An 11725-nucleotide genomic window follows, 5' to 3' on the forward strand; every position below is an offset into this window, starting at 1 on the left:
GGTATTGTTAATCTGATAAGAGGCAGGGCTACATATAAACTGTCAAATTAGAAATAAGGAATCATTTTAATTGATTTGTGGGTATATACAGTAGTCTGCTAATAGTATTTACAATTATCAGTTTCACAGTAAAAATTAATTCTCAGTGTTTCTCCACTCTTGCTCACGTAGCACATAATCCTAGTGTAATGTGTCACTTCCAATTTCAATTAAGCAGTTCATTCGTTCCTTTATCACGATTCACTAACGTCCATCTTATCCTGATCTTTTTCACCTGAATAATACTCGTTAGCCGGTTCAACTATTTTATCAGTGTCCTGAACATTCTGTCTAGAATCTGGATCTGGTTCCGGTTGTCTCTCTTCCTCTGGTGGCAGAGCATCGCATGGAACGTCTTGCATTTGAACACTTGGTGAATGTTGTATCATTTTCAAATTATCGTACACGTGTCTCGTGATTGCTTCCAAGTATTGTTTACTGTTCGCGTTGTCCTGTCTAGTCACAACATCGGGATGCAACGTGAAGTCCGGTGCAAAGTACTCTAAGTATTCCGTGTAAGGCAGCTCGTTGCTGATCTGTTCGTCGACCAGCAGAGACGTTTCGTAGGTCCAGCAGCGGGCAACGTTCCGTAGAGTGTATCCACCTCCTCCTACAGTAAGTAAAGGAACATTCAAGTCTCTAACGAATTTTACACATTCCCCATGTCCTTTTGTACTCAAACTGAAGCAGCCAAGACGATCGTTTGCTAGAGAATCGGCGCCACATTGCAGGACTATTGCTGTAGGCTGGAAGAACTCCATTACATGAGATATTACAGGCTTGAACACTTGGACGTACGAGGCATCATCTATGCCCTCTTTCAGTGGTACATTAACTGAGTAATATCTCCCACTTTCTGCGCCTATTTCATACATATCTCCCGTTCCAGGGAAGAAGTAGTTGCCATATTTATGGAATGATACAGTCATCACTCTGTCTGTGAGATAAAATGCTTCTTGAACTCCATCGCCGTGGTGAACATCTATGTCTATATAAAGCACTCTGGCATGGTATTTCAGCAACTCCAGAATTGCTATTACAATGTCGTTGATATAACAGAAACCAGATGCTTCGAATTTCTTTGCGTGATGCAGTCCTCCGCTCCAATTGATGGCAATATCACAGCAATTATTGTTCAGCTTTGTGGCACCTTCCAATGAAGCACCTGTGTACATAGAGCAGAAATCAAATAGCCCTTCAAAAACAGGGCAGTCATCCCCTACGTTAAAATGGCTGAGGTACTTTGTGTATCCTTGTAGATTTTGAGGAGTCACTCTTTGCAGGAACTCTACGTATTCGTCTGAATGGAAACGACACATGTCATGTGTGCTGGCCCGGTATGGACGGTAGATTTGCATCTTTTTATGCAAACCATAATTAAGTACTAGACTGTGGATCACGGAGAGCCTATGAGGTTTCATTGGATGCCCAGGACCGTAATGAAAGTTTCCAACGTCTGGATTGTAAAAATACGATACCTTTTTATTGTAACTCATGTTTGAGGTTAGACCAGTCACGGTTCAGAACACGCAAGTATAAATATGTAAAGTATAAAGGAATGCCTTCGTCGTCAGTGTAACTGAAGCGTCATTGTGCAGGACTAAGCAAATTGTTATTTTTTCTTTCTTGTTCTTATTACAAAAGTCCTGTTTGTGAGGTGTCAGGGTTTAACAAATGTCACCCATGCACTCCCCTTTTGGGATATATCGTTGCTTTGCACGAAACGTAGAAAATTGTGTTTACTTTTAATTCCCATTGAGCAACAAACCGAAAACAATAAAACAAATTTTTCAAATAACAGTAACAATATTTCTGACACTGTTTCGTTGCTTTGACAGTTTTTTAACGCCATCTGGGGAGATGCTTTCGACATTATTTTTAGTGTTCAAAAATTCCGAACCATTCCCCACGTGAAAGAAAATATATTCTATATTTTTCTTTTACGTGCAAAATATTCATTTCATTTGCATCTAGTATTTGAAATAGTATCTCGAATACTTCTTACGTATTGATTTCAATAGAGTCATGAATTTCTTTCGATTAAATGTTTATTCGTCCAAAAATCAATATCGCAACATTAGAAGTACATTTAAATAAAGTCATAGTTGAACATTCGTGTCAAAATTGTTTTCAATTCAAAATGCAGTTAATAAGCAGAGCAATCTGCGTAAAGTTTCACGGTGCATTTAAGTGGAAGCTGCGCTAAATTGATCGGGTGCCCTGCGGCCATTCTTGTTTTCTGAACGCTAGAATTTAAAGAAGACAAAGATCGTAATCAGTTCGTGTGTACAGAAAATTAAAAAAATCCGAAATCATGAGACCGGATTCACGGAGTGTCTCGTTTACGTTTCACCGGGAAGTTCTGAATGTCAAAAATTCACCGGAGATCACGAAAAACTCGAAGAATTTGAGGCGTCGTCTTCAGGACCGCTTCGAAAAGGATAAATCCAATGATTCTTACAAGGAGAAAACGCCAAAAGACAAGCAGCCAAACGATCGAAGTTGGAACAATATAACGCTCGGAAATATGTCGGCAGACTCTAGACGGGCTTTGCGGAGCGGAGCCGAAAAATTATCCAAAACCATATCTTCCGTACGCACAACCTTTGGAACCATTTCACAGGTCTGACAAAAGATTTATATTGTTCGACATCCGAGTCTTACAAAACATTGCCTTTCTTTATTAATACTCTGTCCATTTTTCATTTAGAAATTCAAAAGTTCAACACGCAGACGTCAAAGATTAGAGGAGCAGCAATCACCAAACAGCATGTCCAAAATGCAGACTCCTCAGACACGTTCTCGTCAGCTTCTGGGGCGAACACCAACAAAACTTTATAGCCCTTTTGGCATTGAGTCTCCCAGACATGCATGGGACAAGGAAAATAGCGAAACACCCATACATACTCCACAAGGAGTAAACACACGTTACATACAATGCAGGCCATTTCGTTTTACAAGGAAAGGGTTTTCCATGCTGAGATAAAATTTTCTTTGAATTCTTTTCTATTTTATTAAGGTTTCTATAATGATCTCTTACTTCCTAGCAACACATTCAGGATTTGTGTGCCTTGTGCAACTCATACTTGAATTATTTATTTGATTTTCATCGAGGTAGTAATCTGCACCCAACAGTTATCATAATGTACTATCTATGATATCAGACTGCTTTACATGTACATGCAATGTATTATGTATTTATACCTTTTTATACATATTTATATTAATAATTATTACGAACGCAATATCAAATAAAAATGCAGGACAAGGATATTGATGGATGAATGCAGGAGTTTTAATTTAAAACATTGATCTCTAGGAGCGACTAGAAATCAAAGTTGCTTTGATACCGGTAAATTTTTTTTATTAAGTTATATTAAAATTTTCTAAATTGAAAACAAAATAATAGTAACACTGATATAAAACTTATATTAATACCAATATTTTTCAGGTTTTTATTTATATTGGCCTTTGTTCTTTTTCCTATGCTTCTATGGTAATTCAACTTTATGATTTATTATTACACCGTGACATATATTGTTACATAATAAATATATATAATAAAATAAACATACATAAATGAATGTTCTACTAATGCATTCAGATGCAATTTAAATGTTTAGCATCTGCAATAGTAGCATCATTATCATTTTAATTTCAATTTTGTGTAAAAAGACGAATATATAAAAAAAGTATCATGATACATACTGATAGTTTTTGTTCCAATTTAGGTCCTCTGTATAAAGAAGTGACGCTCGGCAGAAGATACGTTCCTGACTGAACCTAACCTCACGAATGATTCCCATTAATTGCAAGCTTCGATGCTATCCGGCCTACATTCATGCATTTTAATAATTTATCCACATATTTGGATAAAATATGCGTGCCTATATTTTCCGATAGAGTTAAAACGATCGGATGTTTTTGTTATCCGTTGTTCATCTGTTAATGTCCGTGGTACATCAGGTGGCAGTAATTAATTACGATTTCGGATTCCTCTGTGAGATCAAGTAGTTGAGATACTATGAGTTTTCGCGCCTGATTTTCCTTCTGAATATCTTAATCTATTTCTTTAATCACAAATCGTTAATTAATAAGCAACATATTTATTTAGTTCGTGAAATGTTACATTGAAAATTGCTGTGCGCGTACATATGTATGTTATACTGTTGACGTGCATATATAGCCGTGAAGAGGAAAGTTCACCATAAAATGCTACCGGCTCAGAAAATTATCGGTTTGAATGCGACAGGATTAATACGCGAAAATGAAAAGCAATTGTAATCGGAGAATGCGTCGTTAACATTCACTGGTGTGCCTCATGAACAAACGAGATGGATGTTCAAGAGCGAAAAGTTGCGCAGGATAACGTGAACCTTCATACTGGGTAAGCTTCCTATTTATGAAAAAAAGCTTATTCCCTTTTTTAGTATTTTGCATAAACTGATAGGCAGATCATGCAACAATATGTTTCTTGTTACGGAATCTATGTAGAGGTTAGAAATCATGGACATTATTGAAGACATAAGAATGTTTTTAATACACGGTTCTACGTTTCTAAAACTTCATTCGTATAATATCGGTCGTATCTTTCTTTTTATCCGATTCTACTGCGCATTAAATTTCCCGTTGAAAACAAGAGAACTTTGCCGCAAACTGGCCAATGCTGACGGCTGCGTAATAGCGCAATGCAGTGTCCGATGGTCTATAGAATTTGGGGGAAATTGAATTTCTGAATAGAACATATGTACGGTAACAGTAGGAGTAGGAATAGAATAATATTTTTCTACATATTCATTGCAACTTCTTTTTCTTTATTTCGATAATACTCAAAACTGGTTTTATGTGATGTTTTCGCAGTTTATATATGCACACGGTGGTAGATCAAAATTTGCGAAATTTCAACGATTAATAGAGTAACCTCATTCCACAAAACAAAATAGGACGTAAGAAATGACAAGCGTGCACGGATCCAAACAGGAAGTAAAGGAGCCTTTGTTTTTCGTTTCGCGAAATTTTATCACAAACGAGATTACGCAAAGCCTCCCGAGATTTTTATGTTATGTGAGGTATTGCCCGTGAGACGAGTTTATGATGTCCGCGGTGTCCTACTGGGAGATATTACCAAGGTACGTTTTAATTGCCATCGCTGTTTCTCAAAATTTCTGGCAGCTGTGGAAACGGAGTATGCATAGTTCCATACACGCAATGAATACGCAGTATGAAATTTTTCTTGCGGGATTCCACTTCCCGGAAAATCGATTTTGAAAACATATAGGGCGCTCGCTTCATTGAACCACCGTACAGATCCCTGTGCAGGTATCTTGTCGTGTTTACATGCAAACTATACAAGGTTACAATTACCTGAGGTGGTTCGAGAAAATTTATTTTTTCTATTATAACCCATTGAAAAATCGTTGGTCAGGGGGGAAGCACAGAGAACAATGTAGAAGAAATTGAAGAAAACCCCCGAAGTCGATTCGACAACTTTCTAGTTTCAAATGACCGATTGCATTCGAGTAATTAAAATAATTTCTCGTTCGAGTAACCGTATTAAAAAATAAGCGATGTTATTTAAATAATGGCCAGGCTCTAAAATTTAGGCGGGATAGCGGAGTCATGCGCACGCCCGTTATGTATTTCCGCGGTGAAAACGCTGGTGGTGGGGGTAGCGTGCCGTGAGAGGGTGTCGCGCGAGGCAGGTCAGGGCTGGGGCTCAGTACGTTTACGTACATCGTGCCGTTCGGATCGTGTGTGGTGCGGTTCCTCCGCGGTTCTTCCCTCGCTGCTTCTTCGTTCCCTCGTGCATCGAATCTCCCTCTTCGTGGAACTGTGAATCAAAACGTAGCAGGAGAGGACCAGCGGTTGCCGGTGATAACGAAACGTGTGTGAAATTCTCGCGATGCCGCAACCAGCTTACATAATTGTTAGCAGCGTACAGTGAGAGCGTTGCATACGCGCGTGACACACGGAACGACTCTGCCTACTGCACTTTTCACCGATTCTCCTTTGCCATCGTGCTTCTTCGAGTGCCTCCCTCCTGCCTCGGTACGTAACGTCTCTTGCTTTGTCTCTTTCTCGCTCGTTCCCACTATGCTCCAACCCTGCCTCCCGTCTCTGTCTCTCTCGCGCGCGCGTCCCCGTGCCCTCTTTTCCTCTCGCCCCCTCCGTATTCTGACAGCTTGGTCGATTCACGAATCCGCCGGGCCATTCGCTTTTCCCCGGGTCTCTTCAAAATAAGGCCACACGGTCACCCCCTCGTTCTTCTCGACGGAAAAGTCATATTTTTTTTTTCCCTCTTCCATCGAGGCAAGCTCCGATTTACGTGGTCGCCTTAGAGAGCAATTGACGACAGGGGTTGTTCGTTTCGAAAAGGAAAGAAGAAAATGTACTAGAGAGAGCTATCGCGTCGACGGTAAAAATCGACGGGACTTGTAAACAATAAACAAACGGTCGCTTCGGTACGCGGAATTTCTCGTCAACGAAGCGTGCTACCTTTTTTTTTCTTCTTTCTCTCTCTCTCTCTCTCTCACTCACTCACTCCGTTCTGCCATTCAATGAACCTGCATCTAAGTCGAGAAAAAACATCGGTATACCTATAGCTGGTTTCAGTCTAGATTTTAATAAGTCTATACGAAATTTCGGAATTCAACGTTTATATGGGCATTGCGAGTTGTCACGTTTGTACATTAACAGGTTATGATGCAGGCATTTATGATACAGATACTGCTCTGATTATTCCTATATGCAAAGAACTAAACCAGTACATGTACTGATAGTAGAGTAATATTTTTTTATACAGAGTATCTTGTACATTTATGGAATAGATGTTTTGTATAGTCGAATTCTGCTTTATAATCCTTGCCGATGAGTCATTGCCATCCTTTTTGCAAAGATTGCGCTCTCTATATTGGTTTGATTTTAGTTCGTTTTATTTGTGGCTATTCGCTGGTTATGTTTTGTCCTTACTTGCCTTTGTTTGTTTGTTTCTGAAACACAGGTCTGGCATCATATACATATATGTATATATGCAGATTTATTTTCTATTTATTTTGAATCGCTTAAGAAAGCCAAAGTATTCGAAAAGCACAGGCCAAGCAACGATCATGGCATCGCACGGGGAAGACGTAGTAATGATTTTGTTTATATTTTTTGTATTTGCTGACCCCATCGATGGTTTTGCTGGGATGTATCAGTTGGATTACGCAGCAACCGCCACAGCAGCAGAACTTTCAGCCGGTTGAAAGTACCCAGCAGCAGAATCATCTTGTAAGCCAGCAAGTGGAACACAATTCTGTGGAGCCTTCAAAAATGACGGATCCGCGAGAACATCAGCAACAGCAATCCCAACAGCACCAGCAAAATAAAAGCAATGAAGAGCCAAGGACAAATTTGATTATTAACTATCTTCCACAGAGTATGACAGAGAAGGATCTGTATAGTTTGTTCGTAACTATTGGGCCTGTTGAATCTTGTCGTGTGATGAAGGATTACAAAGTAAGTAATGTACCTCGCATACAGAAGTATGTATTGACGGTCTTTAAAAAACTACCAATAACCCTTAATATGTTTCTCTCGCACAGACTGGCTATAGCTACGGTTTCGGATTCGTTAATTATGCCAAAGCTGAAGATGCAGCTACAGCCATAAACACCTTAAATGGGCTTCAGGTCCAGAACAAAAGGCTAAAGGTGTCTTTTGCACGACCATCCGGCGAGGAGATCAAAGAAACCAATCTCTACGTTACAAATTTGCCAAGGTAACAGTAATTCCGTAGTAACTCGAAAATCGATAGAAAGTTAAGCGCGGATTATTAACTTTGTTCTCGTTTTTTTTTCTAGAAACATAACAGAAAGCCAGATCGACGATATATTCAGCAAATACGGGAACATAGTGCAGAAGAATATTCTAAAAGACAAACTCACTGGACTACCGAGGGGTGTGGCATTTGTCAGGTATGACCTCATTCTTTAATGTCATAATCTTTACCAAATCTTGTTACACCTCGGTAAGCGATGTAGAGCGAGTCTATATGTTATGAAACAAAAAAAGGGCAGGGACACTTAGCACGGTAGAGTGAACTACGGTGTTAATAGAGTGTATAGTTCATACTTCTTGGCAGAGTGCCATTGTTGTCATAATTAGTAACGTATTATGACAAGCTGACAGTAACGTTCAACGAAAGACACGGCGGCAATAAATGGTTTTGTCGATCAATTGTTTTTCCCGTTGAAACGTACACCCTCTGGAAATTCGGGGCACGCGTCGATCTAACAGAAACAGCTGTTCCTAATGGCAGAAACTGCTCTGTCATTATGCAACACACTTTCCGTCGACTCTCATAATGTCGCACATGTATTTATTTTCCTACGTATCTCAGCTGCCAAATTATTTTTACACGTTGCGCGTTTCTCACTTGCATAATTTCGATTTTATCCCGCTCGACGACGACCACTGACCTAGTTGGGCCCCTTCTTGAAACACGAATTGTGCGTGGAAGCGTCCACACGCTGGTGGTTTGTTATAGGAAATAGGTACGAAAACTGTGTCAGCCGTGCTGGAAATAGAAGCGAAACTAGTTTGACAATTTCTCTTTAATTTTGGCAGATTTTAAGGACCCGTAACGAGCTCCCTTATAGCACGCTCTAGATCGTACCTGATAAATCTCGTATCGGACCCAGACCTGGCAGAGAATCGCCGGTTTCTCTGCCAACGAATTTCTTTTATGAACATCCCGCGACGAACAATCTTCATCTTTCTCTTGTTCCCAACAGATTCGATAAACGGGAGGAGGCGCAGGAGGCGATCGCAAGACTACATGGCACGATACCAGAAGGTGGATCGGAGCCACTTAGCGTGAAAATCGCGGAGGAACACGGAAAACAAAAGGCGGCGTACTACGCGGGATGGCAAGCAGGATACAACCAGAGTAGAGGTAAGTAGCAGTTCCATGTCTTCGATAGACTATATTAGCCTTGCCCGTACCTCTTTTTTCTTTAACCTGCCAGTAGAAATGATTAATTTTGAAGTACGGTAATATATCATATACACCGGTAAAATCAGAAAAGTGAATACACATTCATATCCGTTAGTTTCATAAATGGTTCGTTGAAAGAAATGAAACGGATTTTTACTGGCAGGTGAAACTTGCATTTTGGCTTCTTTCTGAATCTTTCTTACTGAAGTCGCAGTAAATCATTGCGTTCCATAATTGCCGTTGTTGGAATCGTAGAAGCACCAGTTACTTGAGAAATTTTTGAACGATAGACCGCATCTTCTCTCTCTCTCTCTCTCTCTCTCTCTCTCTCTCTCTCTCCTCTCTTTTTCTCTTTCTTTCTTTAGCTCATCATTTTTGACTCGTGATCGCGTTAACCTTCCTCGTTCTGTTCTTTTTCTCACGACGACACGCGTTCAAATGAAACACCGGGATAGTGATACTTTTCGATGAATTTCTGTAACCGTAATCGTAAAATGTGTACACGCACAAATGATATTATACAATTTTTTTTGTCTGTTACGCACCGTCAAAGGTGCGTCCGATCATTTCACGAGAATATGATCCAGCCGCATCGTTGACAGCGCGTAAAAAACATTTTGGGAACATTGTCTAACGTTTGAATTGTTTGCCAGATATGGCTGCATCTTAAGTCAAAGTACAGCGAAGATTGAAAACATGCTGTTTGCGTTCTTATGCGCGCAACGTTTGTGCGGTTTAAAAAGAATTGTTCTGCGAGTATCATGGAGACACGGATTTCGTTTCGCTGCCGTTCTTTTTTTTTTCGTTTTTTAATTTTCGTTACCTCCTCTGTGTTTTCTCTGTTTTCGTTGACGAGTTTTTCCAAGTTGTGCGCATGAGATTACACTTGTCACGTGTGTGAGAGAAGACTTTTGGCGGTGATTCAGCCATATATAATAGTTCCTTCGCAGACGGACGCCAAACGAACGCAAAATCGTAGTGTTACTGTGATAGAGATATTATGTGTTTTGTGTGTGAATAGTTTTTGGTGGACGAGCTGAAACAAAAAACGAAAATATGACGGAAACATTTGTATCTTTGTGCTAGTCAAGTGGCAGCTTGTGTTGAAACGCGCAACGAAAAGAAACCACTCGCTAAGTTGTATTTTTGCACAGACACAGACACATATATATATACACACACACCAAAGGCTGGTTTAGAAGTTTGTTTATTGAACATTGCCTGGGTCAACGAAACTTGCAACTCTGTTGTTCTATAGTTGCCGCCATTGCTATACTGTATTGATTTTCGCCTAACCGTTTATCCAAACATTGTTCAAGCTACGTCGGAACATCATCCTAGTTCTCATTTTTGTGTCAGCAATATTATGTATACTTACGTCTGAAAGTTGTATGTATTTTTTTTGTTGATTAAGACATATCACAATCTCATACCGCATACATGTTTTGTTACGTATCATTTAAGACATTGAGAAATACATTATTTCCATTCAGAAAAGAAGTTTGTCAATGCTCTTTTTCATCCTCCAAAATGAATGTGGACACTTAGGGTGTTGAAGGTACTTCTACTTACTTTCTTTTTTTTTGTGTTTTTTTTTCTTGGTTCAATTATTATAAACGTATTGCGACCGATTAACCGCCTGTAGTTTTTATGTTTCAAGAACAATCGTATCTTCTCTTTTTATGTGCTCTCAGTAGGACTCTGTGTAACACGTTTTGCGAATTGTTTGTATATATATATACATATATATGTATATGTATATATATATACATACATACATATATTGCTCAAATTAATCAGCGGATCACCTCTGCTGGAATGTTTCGTCGTATCCTGTTGCATCTAATAGAAGTGTTTAAATGTGATCTTCTGATTGGTTTCAGCAGTACATAGAACCCGCAGTTCGCCTGACACACCAACTTGTTGTATGCCTGCGAACAGTTACTCTTTAGCGAGCGTCGTTGCTAATCCGTGGTTAGCTCTGAACAGATTGCATTTGCAGAAAACGTGTGGCTTTAATGGAAGATTTGTTCAGTGCATGGCTGTGTCCAGTATCAAGCGAATAACGCTGCAGTGATGGGCAAGACTGTGTGGAGGAACTGCAGAAGAAAAGAACGGTGTTTTCGTATTATATCCAGTTATTGAGTAATAATTAAGTCATGAATTAGCATAGTCTTAGAGAGTTAAACGCAGATTATTTGCGAATGAATGGTGTATTCAGTAACCGATTTATCACCATTAGTATCGATATCTATTTAAACGACCGCCACACAGTTTTGTCCAGTACTGTACACTTACATACTCTAAATGTCTCGAAAAATAATTCTTTAACATGCCATTTTCATTTCTATGCTCGCCAATCCACGAAGGAGAACGTCTGTATCCGACCAGGAATAAATACCAACGCTACGCGCATTATCTTTATTATTAAAAGAAAAGGGAACGCATTTCTAGTTTGGTTTTATCTCCGTTCGTTGTTACCGTTATTTCCATTAACACAAAACCTGGCGTTTTTTCCTACGATATATAAGTGGCGCTTCGTTCAGAACGTTGTGCGTTCTCTGTTCGCTTTTCTTTCATTTGTATTTTTGCGTGGACGTCCACCGGAAGTGTGTGTCCTCCGTGGGGGCGTCCATTGTAGGCGCGATAAGTCTTATGGTTCCTGATGCTTCAATTTCGTTAAAAATACTCAAGACTATATATATATAT

At 39.5% G+C, this 11725-nt stretch overlaps 3 protein-coding genes across 4 annotated transcripts in view; 2 read left to right on the plus strand and 1 right to left on the minus strand.

The window, feature by feature from the left end:
- Nucleotides 1-82: 82 nt before the first annotated feature.
- LOC107189501 (histone deacetylase 3) lies at nt 83-1883 on the minus strand. Its single transcript, XM_015578041.1, has one exon. The coding sequence runs from the start codon at nt 1533-1535 to the stop codon at nt 234-236; it is 1302 nt and encodes a 433-aa protein (XP_015433527.1). The 5' UTR covers nt 1536-1883; the 3' UTR covers nt 83-233.
- Nucleotides 1884-2294: 411 nt separating this feature from the next.
- LOC107189504 lies at nt 2295-3386 on the plus strand. The gene is made up of 2 exons (XM_015578044.1): nt 2295-2662; nt 2750-3386. Exons 1-2 carry the CDS (start codon nt 2354-2356, stop codon nt 3023-3025), a joined length of 585 nt encoding a protein of 194 aa, XP_015433530.1. The 5' UTR covers nt 2295-2353; the 3' UTR covers nt 3026-3386.
- A 794-nt stretch (nt 3387-4180) lies between these two features.
- The window catches only part of LOC107189503 (sex-lethal homolog), a 13047-nt gene continuing 5502 nt past the window's right edge, over nt 4181-11725 (plus strand). The window contains exons 1-5 of one of the 2 annotated variants that reach the window (XM_015578042.1): nt 4181-4426; nt 7236-7536; nt 7623-7798; nt 7881-7994; nt 8814-8974. In XM_015578042.1, the coding sequence (XP_015433528.1) occupies nt 4374-4426; nt 7236-7536; nt 7623-7798; nt 7881-7994; nt 8814-8974 (805 nt within the window). In that variant the 5' untranslated portion in view covers nt 4181-4373. Of the gene's footprint in view, nt 4427-6010; nt 6088-7235; nt 7537-7622; nt 7799-7880; nt 7995-8813; nt 8975-11725 lie in introns of those variants that run through there. The other variant, XM_015578043.1, reaches the window with a different exon arrangement.

This window comes from Dufourea novaeangliae, unplaced genomic scaffold (assembly GCF_001272555.1).
Source record: "Dufourea novaeangliae isolate 0120121106 unplaced genomic scaffold, ASM127255v1 scaffold163, whole genome shotgun sequence".
Taxonomy (NCBI): Eukaryota; Metazoa; Arthropoda; class Insecta; order Hymenoptera; family Halictidae; genus Dufourea; species Dufourea novaeangliae.